The 16,715-nt window shown below is 41.1% G+C and overlaps 1 protein-coding gene across 7 annotated transcripts in view; it reads left to right on the top strand.

The window, feature by feature from the left end:
* The window catches only part of ZMIZ1 (zinc finger MIZ-type containing 1), a 455,177-nt gene that overhangs the window by 367,876 nt on the left and 70,586 nt on the right, over positions 1-16,715 (top strand). For all 7 annotated transcript variants that reach the window (XM_089510695.1, XM_089510694.1, XM_089510693.1 and 4 more), the window contains one exon: positions 10,762-10,906. In XM_089510695.1, the coding sequence (XP_089366821.1) occupies positions 10,762-10,906 (145 nt within the window). The remainder of the gene's footprint in view (positions 1-10,761; positions 10,907-16,715) is intronic.

Below are 16,715 nucleotides of genomic sequence, written 5' to 3'. Positions count from 1 at the left end.
CTGGATATGTATGTGAAAGATAAATGAATACAGGTTTTGTTATGAAGCTGTTTGAAATATGTGCTTGCTTGATGTTGCTTCCTGGCTGTTGTTTCCCCCCAATATCACACTTTCTGTAGCCAAGACAGTGTTCTTCCTATACAAAACACATGGTTTTCTCTGCTTATAAATAGAATTTGAATTTCTGTAATGATGCAGCAGCTCACACTGTGAACATTTCCCACAACATCTTCTGTGTAATAAACTGCCTTGTATAGTATGCAGCACTGCACATTCTGTAAAGGGTGTCATTTGAAAAGAAGAGAAGGAGGGGGAGAGAGGAAGCCTTTATTGGTATATTTTGCCTATAGCGGAACAGCCATTAGCATTGGATGGCATTGTGAATTAAGAGCAGTCAATGAGGAGATGCATTCATCACCACCAAGCCTTGGCTTTTAAAAAAAGATTTCCTCAAGACGTAGTGAAGGAGATAGTGCTGCACTGCCTATTGAACTCTTGCTGCAGCTTAACCGCAGCAAGAATCTGTAATCCTATTGTGCTTTTCCTGCTGTCTCCTGGGAAGCAGGCGGCATTGAAATGACTGAGCAGTTGTCCTGCCCCTTCCTCACCTGCCTTTGTAGCTGTAAATATAGTGTCTGCCTATAAATAACAGTTTGCCGCACCTTGAAGCAGGTTTCTTAACAAGAGGAGGTGATTTACTGAGGTGATAAACTGTAACTAATACTAGGGTATCATAATAGGTAAATAGATTAGCACCATGTGCCTCTGTATTTCACTTTCCAGGGAGTCCGTTCATTCATTTAGTGACTCCTAAATGCTTACTACAGCGTTTTGCAACATGATGGGCTGTGTCTGATGTTTCCAGAATCGATAGTTGCATGTGTCTGGCTGGCTTGGTGCACATTAGCAGATTTAACAGTTAACGTTGATCACAAAACCTTTCATCCCAGGTCCTGCCCCCATCCTCAAAAGGTACTTATAGTCTCAATCTAATATTAATTCTTCTGATTAGATGGTATTAAATGTTTCATTGTTTTATATCCTACAGATGTTGAGTAGCACAAAAACTGCTGTAAGTGCTTGGTATTAATTTAGAAAGGCAGAGATGCTTACCAGGGAAGCCACACCCTTGTTTGAAGATTAGTAAAGACTAGGAATGTAAGATTTGATCAGCCGATTGATCTAGTATAGCTTTAGTTGATTAATTGCTGGGGGCTTATTTAATCAGTATGAGGATATCTTCATTGGCAAGGCTGCAATTTATGGATGCAATTTATATTTTCACGATCTTTTGCTTCATGTATTGCTACAATTGGAAATGAAAAATAAAATATTAAATAAGACCTTTTTTTCTAACTATCAAATATGACCTTTGCTTATTACATTGTACATTGTAGTGTTTCCCACATCTTCTAATGTTACAAAAAGGTACCTCCAGTGTTTTCCAGAATAACATGCAAATTTATTTCAATGTAATTGGAAAAGCTTTACTAAATGCTTTAAAAAAAACAGATTATTAGTAGACTGAACTTTCTTTAACAACACAATGACCCTAAGAAAAATGATGTGTTGGAGTTATAATACACCAGTCATGGAAAGAAGATGTATAACGTTTGGAAATTATTTGTCCTAAGTTTGTCTATTTATCTGAGGAAGATACAAATATTTCCTACACAAGAGCTAAATATTAAACATACATCATGATTTCATAGATCTTTAGACATGAAAGTGTTTAAAATACGCCCATAGATGAGAGAATGCAAGGACTCCACAACAGTCTGGATTTTGTATTGGGGGATCCTTCTGGCAGCTGTTAATTTGGGGGGGGGGGGGGGGGCTAAATACTCCAAAGGCACTAGATCATGTCTGATGTTGGAAGCTAACCAAGGTCAGCTCTGGTTAGTGGATAGGAGACTGCCGGCAAGTACCTGGTGTTATAGGCTATATTTCAGTGGAAGGAACTGCAAAACCACCTCTTGAATATTCTTTGTGTAAGGAAGCCTTGTAGAATTCATTGAGTTTTTGTAAGTTGACAGGTGACTTGAAGGCACATACTCACATACATTAGTGTACTTTTTTGCATGCTCATGGATGTAACACTTTTCCTAAGCAAAGAAAATGTTTCACATAGAGGCGAAGCAAACAGGTGGCTTTTAGCCGCAATCAGTTCCTGGTCAGCCCAGGACCACGGTGACCTGCAAGCAAGCTGCCGCAGTGATCCTAAATGTGCTGCTGGCAGGAGTGCTCTTTCTACACTCCCTTAGGCAGCCTTGGAATTGCTTCCAGCTGATCTGGGGGTGTGCATAATCTGAACGCCATGCCCCCAAAGCAGCTGGAAACCGTTCTGTCTTTTTCGGGCCATAGATTCATAATCAAATCTCACCATCCCATAAAATAGTTTCGGTGTCCAGATATTGCAAAGGAGAGGTTGAGTCTGAAAGGAAGTTTGCCTGCCTTGATGAATTCATGTAGTGTTTATACTGCTACATTTTTCAAATGGAGGAACTATTGTTTGGAATTATACTCCTTCTACTAAAAAGTCCCTTTTTGTAGTAAAATAGTGAAAATGGGTTTGACTCAGTATTTGAGCAGCTAGAGTCCATGGTCATATACAGATTATTGCAAGTGCCATACATTGAGAGAATATGTGTTGTGTAGCCTCTGAAATAGAAGATATTGTACATGTCTTATTTAACTGTCATGTATATGCCTCAGTAAAGGACCAGTACTACAGACAGTACTTGACAGAATTATATACTGGGGATGTAGCAAATTGTTACCTTATTTCCTATCAGGCACAAATAATATGTACGGTAGTCATTAGAACTGCCAAGTTCATAGTTCAGGCTGTCCAACTGAGAACATGTTTCATTGAACACATTGGAGTCGCAGGCAAAGATGATGAACTTACATATTGCTTGTATTTTATTATTTTTCACCTTAGTATAAGATGACAATTTATTATTATAAGTTGGGATATGCTATAATTTTTCATTATACCTCTATTTTTCTATTATTTATTTTACTATATTTCATTATATTTTACTGTATTTCATTATATATATTTTTGTATTTTAGTGTATTTTAACTGTATTTCATTATACGTTATTTTACTTTTGTCTAATTTATCTTATTTCACTGTATTTCACTCTCTTAGTATTTTACAATGTCTGATGCTAATAGCTTTGGTATGGTCAACTGACTAATCAATAAGTTTTAACTGACAAGTAAAATAGCACTCTAGTTTTCAACATTCAAAAACCTACCCACCCACCCCATAACATAATATGGTCCAATAAAGGATGCATCATTTGATCATACTGTATACATTGTGTGACTCTAAAATGGAATTGCGAACCTCTGGGTGGAGGATTGTACTTGTTTTAGGTACTAAATCAGTTAGCAAATGAAATTTCTCACTTCTTTACCCACCTTTGCATTATTTTAACAACTAGATGTCAATCTGCAATATTTAATGTCATATAGTGTAGATGGTTCATAGACCAGTTCCTCTCCCCCCCCCCCCCCTTGTGTGACTCACATACCTTGTTTAACTATCTGGGGCCAGAAACATGGTGAATAAGATGCATGTTGCCCTCCTCCAAGTTGATGTATTAATGGTTTCATAGACCTGTTACAGACTGCCAAAATAAAGCTGCTTTGGGTCTCTTTGGAGGTATGCTGTTTAAATGATGCATGCATCCTAAGGATCCGGAAGCTGCACCAAAGCTGCACTCCAGTGCTTAGGAACGGAGTGTGGCTTTGGTGCGACCTCCGGACTCTTAGGACCCATGCGTCATTTAAATAGCATACCTCCAAAGAGACCCCAAGCAGCTTTATTTTGGCAGTCTGTAACAGGCCATAGATAAGTACATAGATAAGCACTTCCTGTAGTGAAACTTAAAACTGGTCAGAAAAAAAATGAGCACATAGTAGGAACCAGCTAGCACCCTAAATTTCAACATTTTATGATTTGTCTGTTAAGTGAAGAAAAGTTGGTCATATATTCTGCCAATCAGGCTTTTAAGTTATTCCTCTTGTGCCTGCCGTAAAGCTGCTAATCCTTTAATTTAGCTGTTGTGATGTACAAGGAAACATCTGTGGCTCAAATCCCCCCAGGAGAGAGTTGGGGGGGGGGGGGGGAGCCAAGATATCTTCTAATATTTCAGGGTGAGAAAGTGGACAGCTTCCTTCTTTTGAGAGAAAGAAGCCTGGATGGAGATGGTAATGTTCTTAATGTTCAGTTCTGCCATGACAAAAGCAATGCAGCATAGCAGTGGGCTGAAATCCAGTCATTAAACTGCAGCAGAAGAGGAGAGCTGAGAGGGTCCATCTGTAAAATGTGTGCTCCTGTTTTATACAGGAGAAGGGAGGGGGGAAACACAGCTGCTTGGCTGCTCGGCTTGTGAGAAGGAAAGACTGACTGTTGGCACCATCTGTGGCTGTCCTTTGTGCTTGCTGCTTTATCTGTTCATTATAGTGTGATACTGAGTTTTTCGTGCTTTGAGTTTCAATGAGATGAGATGTGCCTAAATATAGGCAAGGTCTAAAAACACACTAGCTAAGCATGTGAAAGATGAATAGTGTAATCTGTAAATTAATTTTTCGTTTGTTTCATTTTCACTTGAACGAACAGAGGACAGTCATCTATTTCAAAATCCAGCTGCACCAGATGGGTCTATGGGTGGCCCGTATTCAGTTTTCCAGGGTCATGTGCAAACGGATTAAGGTTAAGACAAGATTCTGCTGCACTTCAGTCGGCAATGGTCTGGCAGCGGTTTATAATCCCTCCCTGCCTTTTTTTTTCCAGAAGTAATAGGAGGTGGCAGAATATAGTTTTTTAAATATCTGATTCGTGTATATTCCCTGGTCATACACTGTGCTGGGAGAGTAATGGCACGACATACAAACAAAATAGGGTTGTTTTTCTGGCTTTTATAAAGGAAGGGAGCAAACCTCTGCATGGGGTTTTTAGGCCCACTATGGGCTACATTTCAGATTATGTTGCAAGAGAGCAATATTTTAAAAGGAGTTGTTATAATAACTCTTCTATACTCCAGAGGACTGGCATCAGGGTTCAGCATCCATACCTTCCAACTATCCTGGTTTATCAGTTTATCGGTTGTCTTGCTTTTTCAGATGCTTTCAAAATGTTCCAGTTTCTGTTTCTTCCTCCCATGTTCAAACTTTGTCCTTCTCTTACTACAATCCCTGCAAACTGAGTTCAGAGTGCAAGAGTAGTTTGTACTCAATTAACTCACCAGGGAGGAGAAGACAAGAGGGGGAAGAATCTTGACCTTCCCAGTAGGCAAACTCCTAGCTTTCCTGTTCGTCCACATTAATAACTTTTGACATCTTGATCATGATCTAACTGGTGCTTGACCATGTGTGTTCCCATTTTCCAACTGTGGAATGTAGGAGGATATGCAGCACTGCTGGGCACCTACTGAACCCACACCTGATCAGGGCCCCCACTACCAATTGCTGGAGACTTTTAGTCCTCCTGATGCTCCTTTTTGCTGCTGTTACCTGTTCATGTGACCTCTCTAATCAGCTCAGTAGTGGCAGAGTAGTTTCTGCACACCTTGTCCTTCTTCTTTGGGCAGCTGTGCAGATTAGGCCAAAGGTGGTATCACTCAAGCTTTTAAATGTGCTCTCTAGAGTACCCAGCTCTGGCTAAATTACAGGACTGTTACCCCGTTTCATGTGTTCTATCAAAACTTTGAATGATGTTCAAGATTTCATAGGCTTTTAGGCACACTTTTATTATGTTATTTTTTTAAATGTTGACTGTTTACATGTTATGTTTTTCATGCTTAGTACATTGCTGTTGCTTCTTGGGGAATATGAAAATATGATTTACAAATGAGAAATACAGTCCACTCTCTGTAGCAGTGGACTTTCCATCTGCAGATTTAACCATCTGTGGATGGCAAGCCCTAATTTTTTATGGTGGTGCATGGCATGCCACCATTAAGAAAAACAGGACTTGAGCATGCACAAATTTTATTATCCATAGAGGGTTCTGGAACGGATCCCTCGTAGATACAGAGGTCCACTGTAATTAATAATATCATGTAAAATGGAAGGCATTTGCTTTATGTTGAAATGAATGGATATCTCTAATGACAGTAGAGGGTGAGAAAAGTGGACTTGCACAGTCTCTGGTCATTGTATAACACTTGTGCAAGAATACTTCTGGTGGATTGTACTCTATAGTAAGTCTTGATTAGTATGTGGAGAATTACCTATCTTTTCACATTCTGATTATCTGTTTTATTGGCCTTAGGCATAAAAATATTTTGGACAGTATTGCATATAGCCCCCAAACTCCTGTAAACTGAGGTACAACTGTTAATGAGGAATGCTTGGGTCTCGTGCTGGAGAAAGTCGGAATATAAACCAATTAATCAATCAAATAAATAATGGCAGCGAACACTTTTGTTTTCCCGTTGTCTGAAATTTATGGGGGGTGGGATGGAAACCAACCAGCATGCTTCTTCCACAGATATGACTGTAAAATATAGCCATGCTCTGGCATTTTCAATATCACAGTTACAAATGTACAAAGAGCATACAATCAGCCCACGCCATACGCGGGCTTCCCTTCCATGGTTTTTAGCATACGCTGAAGCTGCGGTACAATCTAATGAATTGTGTGTGTGCCTGTGGCGCACATGCGCGTGTATGTGCCCAATGTTTTCAATAGGGCATGAGCACATGCAATTTCCCCCTTTCACCGGGGCGGGGGTGGTCCAGAACGGATCCCCTGCATAAGGGAAGGGAGTTTATTTATTTTCATGGATACTTTACAATCCTATCCTTAAAAATAATACCAACTTATTAATGCTGAGAAGGGAAAAAAATTCTTCACACAACCACAGGTTTGTTCTGTTTTTGCCATCACCTCTCCTGCCTCACCCCTATTCTTTTTTAGAGAAAAGCATGTGTATGAATGTACCTTCCAGTCACCTGTCCACTTAAGGCAACTCCATGAATTTTATTGGATTTTCTTAGGCAAAGAGTACTTAGAGAGCAAGGTACCAACATTTTATTTGCAGAAGCATTAATTTGCAGGTGTATGTTGTAAAATCATTAGATTGCTTCCTCCTTTTATCTTTATTTGTCAAGAGTATACTGTGCTCACATATGAGGAGCAGCTCACCTTGCATCAAAGCTGCACTTAAGATGGATGGTTTCCATTCAACACCATTGTAATTACATTCAGCCTGTGCGGAGGTGCTCTGCATCCGCTATTATTCTAACCCTGACTACATTTTCATTCGTCTCTCCCCACCACCCACTTCCCACCTCAGAACTCAAGTGGCCACAGTGTAATGTTAGGTAGCGATTGTTATCTCCAGGCAACATAAAAGAGAGAGGAAAGGGAGGGGGAAGATGAGTACCCTTTGTTGCTGGCACATTAGTAATGATATGCCAGGGATAAAAGATGAACACAATTTGATCAAATGCTGGTTGACAGATTCCTTGGCTAATAGGAAGGCAGCTCACGGTAGTACTTTGTGCTTACAAGACATTACCCGAGAGCATAATGGAAATGCTGTCTTTCGGGGATACATCTCTACAAATTTGGAGCAACCCTGTTTGTCTGTCTGTAGATTTATTCATGCCTCTTCTATAGAGATGCTTGAAAATGTTTCAAAGGAGACATCTGCATACACCCTGCCATTCGCAAACATAGGGCCCAAACAGACGGGCCAAAATTAAGCTGCTTCGGGTCACTATGGAGGTATGCTGTTTAAATTAAGCATGCATCCTAAGAGGCTGGAAGCCACGCCAAAACCATGCTCCAGTCCTAAAGACTGGAGCACAGCTTTGGTGCAGCTTCTGGCCTCTTAAGATGCATGTGTCATTTAAACAGCATATCTCCAAAGTGACCCAAAGCATCTTTTTTCTTTTTTTTTTTTGTCCTGTCTGTTCAGGCCCATAGTATAGTTAAGCTCTATCCAGTTCATAACCAGGGTTCAGCAAGGGGGACCCCCAGGACCAAATCCTTCTCCCTCTCTGAATAATGTCACCAGGTGCTGTTTTTGCTGTGGTTTTCACCTTTACTTTTTACTCACACCTTTATCACAGGGGTCATTGCCAATGGATCTATTGGTAGGATCATATGGTAAAGTAAGATAGATAGCAGTTATAATCTTAACCTTCCTTCCTTTTCCCATAAAGTTGATGGGCCTTTAGTGGAAACCTTCCTTATTAAACTTTAATCCTGCAGTTTTCTGCTGTTTTGCAGTTGGCAACAGAAATGCAGTATTTGTCTCTATGGTCAACGAAAGCAAACGGTGGCCTACTGACAATGCATACCATGTCCCCTTTCTTCTTCTTTTTAGAGGAATCAAAATTGTCCCCTTTTCTTCTAACTTTACCATTCTCTGTCAATACATGTCAAAATACTCTCCTCATATAATTTACATGTCTTTAGAACTTAAAAAGCAAACAAGCTGATTTTGAAAGTATTGTTCATGATTTCAGTCGTAGGGATTGTGATAGAGCCTCTCTCCAGGCTGGCCCTGCATTTCCAACCTTTGGGCTCCTGTCACTCACCTTGTCCCTTTCCCGCTTCCCTTAATCTCTCCCTTAGGGCACGAGCGCCATATAATGATGCCCCTAAAATTTCACACTTCAAAGATTTTCACACTGATGCTTACCATGGGTTAAGTGTCGGTAAAGCGCCGGTAAAACATTCCTGAAGTACGAGGGCATGAAAGCCAGTTGCGCTTCTGAAACATCAGTGAAGCGTCCCCTCGCCTCTACCATCCTTGAATCATTCAGAGAACAGCTATTAGCCATTTCCTATTAACTTTGTGTTAATAGGAAATGGCTGCTCTGCAGTAGAGGTGAGGGGACACTTCACTGACATTTCAGAAGTGTGACCGGTTTTCACAACCTCATGCTTCACGGATGTTTTACTAGTGCTCTACCGGTACTTAACCCACGGTAAATGCCGGTGTGAAAATCTTCATTCTCAGATTATTTCAGTTGCTGCAAACTAAGTTCAAATGCAAGAATTGTTTGCACTCAGTTAACTCAGCAAAGAGAAGAGGAGTGGAGGGGAAAGACTCTTGTCTTTCCCAGTAGACCCAGGGAAATGCAAAATGCTACACCTTCAACTAGCTTGTGTATTCTTCATAATTAAACACTTTTGCCATCTTTACCACAGTCTGATCTTGCTTAGCCACATGTGTCCTGGTTTTCTTCTGTGAAATATTGCTGGATCTGAAATGTAGACGTTATTTCTTCTCTGTTGCTACTTAATTTTTTATTATTTTTATCGTGCCTTTCTCCCAAAGTGGGACCCAAGGCGGCTAACAACATATATAAAACACATTAAATCAACAATTAAAATAGTAAAAATTATAAAAGAAATTACAAATAAATTACAAAATTTAAAACATGGAAGGGAGTTGCAGAGGTTGGGAGCAGCCACTGAGAAGGCTCTCTTTTGTGTCCTCACCAGGCGACTCTGGGATGCTGGTGGAACCAAAAGAAAGCCTTCTCCTGAATATTTTAGGGCTCTAGGTGGTTCGTATGAGGAGATACAGTATCTCATAATCTATAATCTGGACCTAAGCCAGACCTAAGTCTTCTCAAAATAATGTTTTAAAAAATGTATCACTAAGAGATCATCTTCTAAGCAGGGGTGAGATACTTCTTATTGTGCATCACTGCAAAAACACAAAATCTAATAACTTTTAATTTAAAGTAATATACAATAAAGTAATATACAAGAACAAATTGGCCTTGTTGAACTTAAAGGAACTACAGAATGATTGACAAAGTACTATCTGTCAACCACAGCAGTAAACTATTTTGGAACTGCTTGTTATAATTTCTCTTCCCTATCCCTAGGCATTGTCTCAGTACAGTGACTGAGGCCCTATACAGACTGGCAGAAAGTGCCATTCTGTGGGTGGAGTCAGGGCACAGTGTCCTCATGCTGGACCGCCTAACTCTGCTCCCTTGGTGCCATTTTTGCACATGCCAGTCCACATGGCGCACGCCAGCATGATGCACCTCAGGCGCTGCATCCACATGATACAGCACCGAAGGGGTGTCATAAAGTTGTGCTGCTATGGCACCCCTTGGAGGGTGCAAAAAGGAGCTGCTTGAGGTTGCTAAGATCCCAATACCACCAAGAAATGCCCTTAGGGGCAATCTGTATAGCTCTTGAGTTTTATTTCCTTTCTTCTGTCTTTTTTGTCATCAGGTAGAAAATTATTTGAAGGAACACAACAACAACAATATAAACTTGGTGTAAATAACAGAGAATATTTTTAAAATATATATATTTTTAACTAAATAAATTATTAATGCTTAAGTTTGCTTTTGAATCTGGTAAGCAGTCATTCGTTTTTCAGGAGAACTGTTATGAGGGCTATGTGAGTGTTTTAAGACATTGTACAGTATTAGTGTAGACTGTGGTTGCCACAGACTCTGCTGTCTTTGCACATCTTTCAGATTAAACCAGCTGGTAGTTTTCACACTTTGGATCAGTAGCCTCCAGTTACTCTTTCTCTTTTATGTGTGTAATGTGTTCTGAATGTAGAATTAAGGCTAATTAATAACAAACATGTATATTAAGAACAAAAACATAGAAAACTGCACAACATAAACAGTTAGGTTGTCTTGGCATTTGTTCAACAGTTTACATTTTTGTTCCATTCTTTAAGTTTTATCTCTCTTATTTTCCATATATGTATTTCTCTTCCAAAGACCTTTCTTCTGTTTTGCTTCCAGCGCTCCTCTCATCGTGGTGTGAAGAGCTGGGACGGTTGTTGCTGCTGCGCCACCAGAAAAGCCGCCAAAACGACCCTCCAGGGAAACTACCCATGCAGCCACCCATGAACTCGATGAGCTCAATGAAACCCTCCCTTTCACACAGGTGAGTCCCTTGCAGATATTCTCTCCACAATAGCACACAAAATTAGTCCCTAGGAGGAATGGTTTAATTGGAATGCTTGTTACTCATAAGTGTTTTTCCTTCATGGAAGAGAACTGTAGAAATTCTGGTGTTATGGGAAGTCTGACAGTAATTGTGGTTATATTTCTACCAGGCATTAGTGTGAGTTGAAACATGTATAGGTGTGATTTCTGTATGCCATGTTCCTCATTTCTTCTCACCAGGTAATTTTTTTCCTTGTATTTCAGGTATGAATGAGATTAGTGGACGCCAGGTATTAAGATTTAGTCAGTAATGGGTCTTTGTAAAAAAAAATTAGGAAATGGGTCCAATGACGGGTACTTCCTTACTGGAGATGCTGGCGAACTTCGTTCAAGCCAGGCTTGAAAACTACAGTGCGGTACAGAGTGCCAAAAAGAGACGCTTCCTCCGGCATCTCTTTTTGCTCCACAGGAGCGCCACAGCAACCAAATTGTGCGGGGCTGCTGCGGAGCAAAAAAGGAGCACCGGAAGAGGCTCCTTTTTGCGGAAGCGCTATGATGCCGCAAAGCACCAGAGACGTCATGGTGACATCACAGCTGTGCCACCCCATTTGGAAGCGGCGCAGCTGCGACGTCAATGTTACACGCCCTGTCTGGTGGGCACACCACAGCTGCAGCACGTCCATGATATGTGAGGGTTGCCAGGTGCGTGGGCACTCCGCCCACCAGGCAACCCTCGCACGTGACGAGGGTGCTGCAAAGGCCCGTCTGTTCCGGCCTTATTTTTCCAAGCCTCCAGATTCTTCACCAGCTTGGACTGAAATTCACACTGGAGAAGATTGGCTGGCATCATCCCAGGAGAGCATTCTTTTCCTTAATTGTACAGAGTATTTATTATCACTTGCTTGTTTACAATTTTAAACTGGCTGGGTAATTAGAGTTCACTGAGTAGTGCACAGGATACTAAAAATATAAAATACAACAATACAAAAGAATGCGGCAGAAACCAATGAACAGAAAATTAATGGAAAAAAAGCAGCTTGGTTGGCTTATATAAATGGAGGGAAATTAGGAGACAAGGGCTATTTTCCTAAGTCTTTGATCTTCTATCCACATCTGGTAACTTCTGCATTAATCTAAGACAGGCAACAGAGAGTTTGTCTGTCATCATCTGCCCCTTTCTCTGCCCCAGCATTTGGACAAACAGTCAGCTAGAAAAGGTCTTTGGTAAATTATGCTTTGTTTGGGAGATCACCATTGCACTTTTGGCTGTGGTTAGGAGAAGAGATGGCTCATCTTAGAGGAGAGATCTGTCATGTGGGAAATAAGCAGTAGACCATCTGGAGACTATGTGATTTACTCCAAAGCAGGGCCCTTTGTGGCTTCTCTAAACAACCTCCTTCATCCTGCCCAGAGGAAGTCTTTTAAGGCAGTTTGAGATCCTATACTTTGACAACATAGTTATTCTCTCACCCAGGACAAAGATGGCAGCAAGGAGATGGGGAGAAAGGTAGCCAGCATAGCAATGAGAGGAGAAGGCTGCCAGCTTAGAGGACCTAGTCCTTGAATGCCTGGCTTCCAGGGCCAGTTCAGAGCAGGCATCCTTCTCCTGTCTTTGCTGGAACCTCCATCTTTCTGCTCAAAAATACCTGGAACTAATGGACTGTTATGTGCTGTTAGAGGATTCTGGCTCCAGATCCATCTGACATCCGCTGTTCTCATCAAAGGATTTGTAGCCTGATGCCTTTGGTCACCATGCTCACAAACATTTCACTGTGCTTTCCCTCTCTTTTAAAACTTATTCCTTCCTTAGTTTCCACTCCAGCCCAGCCCTCCAGTTAGGCTTCTACCATGTATCCAATTTGTGACTGTTTCCCCAGGATCCCAAGGACCTTTTGTTTTGCTTGCTAAATAACACTCCTGTTGTACCTTTAACCCTATCCTCTGCATGGGTGGCATTGTCATTCCAGAGGGCAATATGTCTTTTCAGGAGACACATTTAATGAAACCCATAAAACTTCTCTCACAAAGTTTGGCTTTGGTACATGGTCCTTACTTTATGATTATTGTCGGTGATACACTCTCACAATTGTAACAGAATTGTCAGAGTAGTGTTCCCTTTTTTCTGTTTTCTAACCTTTTGTCCTGAACTTTCCATATAACATTTGGGAGCTTAATAGGGAAAAGCATGGGCAAAAGTTTGTAGAATGCATGTTCTTAGTCACTTGAATGCCTAACACAAATTAGAAGAAATATGCAACGAACATGAATGAAAACAAGGTGTTCTTCTTTTGCCATAACATGGATGGTATATAAGGCAAAGAACATACGCAGTGGTAGCCAGAGGTAGAAAGCGGGAGAATACATGAACATTCATAATAATAAATAAGCTCCAAGCTATTAAAAGGCAGAGGTGTACATGCCAGGAGAACAATGAGCCATGAGCTAGAAGGAATTATATCTCTATGTTTTATTAATCTCATATGAAGATTAATAATATGTCACCCTTCTGTTTTCGCGGGGGATCCATTCTGGATGCCCCCACAAAATAGAAAGTCACCAATATTCAAGCCCCATTGGCTTGAATGGCAATGCACACCTACGGGCACCCAATTGTGTCCCCTTCCGTTTGCTGCCCACAAATGGGCGAGGGACGTGGACTCCCAAGTCCATGAAAACGGAGGGGTGACGGTATAGCTTTTTACAAGAAAAACCTTTTCATTTGGAAAAATATGCTGTTAATACTATGAAAACATCCATATATTACAGTCATTTGCCAAGGTGATGTTCATGTGATACTGTTGATTATGTCCAGAAAAAATTGTGAATGTTTGAAGGTCAGGAATAGATCAGCAATTATTGGTAGCCATCAGCATTCTTTGATGCCATGTCATGGCTCTTCCAAATGTTCCCCAAAGCCTTAGCCAGCATAGCCAAAAGAGAGGAATGTTGGGAATTGACGTTCAGCAGTTTCTGGAAAGTCACCTAATTCCCTCTTGTTATCTTCAGAGTAGACACTCAGGTGTTGGCTGTCCCTAGGAAGAAAGTAGAAGTCCTTGACTTGGCATGTTACGAACATCGGTACATGGCTTACTGTGTAGAGGTGATGGCATCCCAATGTAGCAGTGACCCAGCAGGGGAAGCACGCTAACAGGCTGTAATGCGCACATACTCTTCTCTATCTGTGTAGCTAGTGAAATTGTGTTCTTTGGAATAAATTCATTTCTACCTGTAGTAAGCCCTCTGAAATGAAAGGACTTGTTCATCACAATTAAGTCCCATTAATTTCAGTAGGTCTTCACTAGGAAAGATGAAGGTTGTATTTTACCCAAATATTCCAAGTTGCATGTACTGCATATACTCATGTACAAGTCGACCTCATGTTTAAGTCAAGTGAAAGTTTTAGGATCAAAATCATGCATTTTGATATGAACTGTGGATAAGTCGAGAGTAAAACTTGGGGGCTATAACAAAGGAAAAATCACTGCTGAGGCACATAGGGTATATTAAGCTATATTACTGTATTGACCTGTATATAAGTTGACCCAGGATTTTAGGGTTAATTTGGGGGCATAAATTTCTCAACTTATAGTCTAGTATATACGGTATACCCTTTTTTATAAGTTACATAACTATATGTCCCTGTTTAGAGTTCCTTCACATGTTCTTATACAGTAATAATAATAATAATAATAATAGGATTTAATAATAATAATAATAATAATAATAATAATAATAATGATGATGAAGGCGGATGTGCTCACTACTTTTGCCTTCACATTGTCATGCCTGAAAGACCCCTCTGGAGGGCTACACATTGCATACCTCATTTTAAAATTGAACCTGTGTTTGAAAAACTCTATGCATGAATAGGGATGCCATATCCCGCTTGTAGGCGGGGCAATCCCGCTTTGGGCGGTGCCATCCCGGTCCCGGTCCGGTTTGGCGCCAAGACAGAGACAGCACCACCCGTGGCCACCTCCGCCCCCGCATGCGCCGTGGGGTCCTCCAAGGCCTTGCAAAGGCCTGGGAGCGCTCTCCACGGTCGGAGCTCCGGCCGCGGAGATGCTCCCTCCCAGGCCACAGCGAGGCCTTGGAGGCGGCTCCGCAATCGCAGGGTCCTCCAAAGCCTCCTCGAGGCCGGGGAGGAGGAGGAGGCTGCTTGGCACCGCAGCGATCGCCGCGATGCCAAACAGCCCCCGCGCCCCTTCCCGGCCTGGGAGCAGGCCTAGGCTTCCTCCTAGGTCGGGAGGAGGAGGAGGCCGCTTGGCACTGCGGCAATCGCAGTGATGCCAAGCGGCCCCCGCGCCCTTTCCCAGCCTGGGAGCAGGCCTAGGCTTCCTCCCAGGCCGGGAGGAGGAGGAGGCCGCTTGGCACCGCGGCAATCGCCGCGATGCCAAGCGGCCCCCGCGCCCCCTCCCGGCCTGGGAGCAGGCCTAGACTTCTTCCCAAGCCGGGAGGAGGACAAGGTTTAAAAATGTAGGACTTTTTTTTTTTAATTTCCTGGCCAGGATATTTTTTTAAAAAAGTCCTACATTTTCAAACCTTGTCCTACATTTGTCCCAGTTTGGAGGTCCTCAGGTATGGCAACCCTATGCATGTAAGTTTCTCCAAGGACCTTAAGGTTGGGGATGGAAGACAGAGATGTTGGGGATAGACCAGATAAACATGGCCCAAAATCTTACTGTTAATCTAAGTAGAATAAACCTATTGAAATAATGGAATAGTAGTACCCATTCACAAAAAAGGTAACAACAAAGATCCTAGTAACTACAAGCCTATTCACCATTTATCATCTGATTCAATGTGTTTACTCTAGTTAGGAATAACAAATAGAATTCCATGCATTGGTTATATGTGTAGAAGAAAAATGAGTGAATAAGGAATTAAAATATTAGTCATCAAAAATAAAACTTCTAAAATTTCTGATAAAAATGGTACACAAGCAGGTAGTTTCTGCCAGGTAAGTAAGTAGTTTCTAAATGCAGGACAGCATCATATACTTAGAATTACAGAGGTTTAGATTAAATCTGCAAGTACTTATTACTGAATAATTATTTAATTCTCAAATGAAATAGCACAATAGTACAGTCTCTGAAATGTTTTATGGCCCTGGGCTACAGTATAGATTCGGGAGGTGGGGTGGGGGGCATTTGTTTAGAACAAACTTCCAGCTCTCTCTTTGGGAAACTTACTGGATTTATGAAGTAGTACTTCACTTTAAGGGAGGGATTTATGTTATCCTGATATTAAATATATATCACAGCGTGAAAAAAGAAAGCTTTTGAATTTATTCTTTGCATTTATATTTCACATTCTAAATGTTCAAAGCATCTCCCAAATATTATTTAAATAATTCCTTCAGTCAACCAATTTATTAGAAACAAGGCTGGGCATGTGGTGGCTTGCCTGAGGCCATCTATAAAGTTTCTGGTATAGGCAGAATTTTGAACCAAGGACTTCCTGGCTCATAGTTCATACTTGTAATAGCTACCCTACATCAGCTGTCTCATGCTCTTTCCATATGTGTTGGGAATAATAGGGGGAGAGGTAAAAGTACTGGTTGCAGTGCCATTCATTTGGGGAAAAGAACAAGCTACTGATAAATGTTGGAGAAACAAATGTGGAATTAATTGATAGCAAATAATTACAGTATAATTTTCTGATAAGATCTGAGTTTAATTGCGATTTAAACAAGGTAGATGATGTTTTCATACACATGCCAAACTTGATCCTAATATAAACAAGAACAGCTTCGTTTGTAGTCACCCCATACTTTGTACACTTGTTAAAGTGCTTGTTGCAGCTTG

This window comes from Sceloporus occidentalis, unplaced genomic scaffold (assembly GCF_023333645.1).
Source record: "Sceloporus occidentalis isolate IW3139 unplaced genomic scaffold, rSceOcc1.0.p SCAF_2, whole genome shotgun sequence".
NCBI lineage: Eukaryota > Metazoa > Chordata > Lepidosauria > Squamata > Phrynosomatidae > Sceloporus > Sceloporus occidentalis.
Note: the sequence above shows the minus strand (reverse complement) of the source record. Positions and strands in the feature narration are given on the sequence as shown.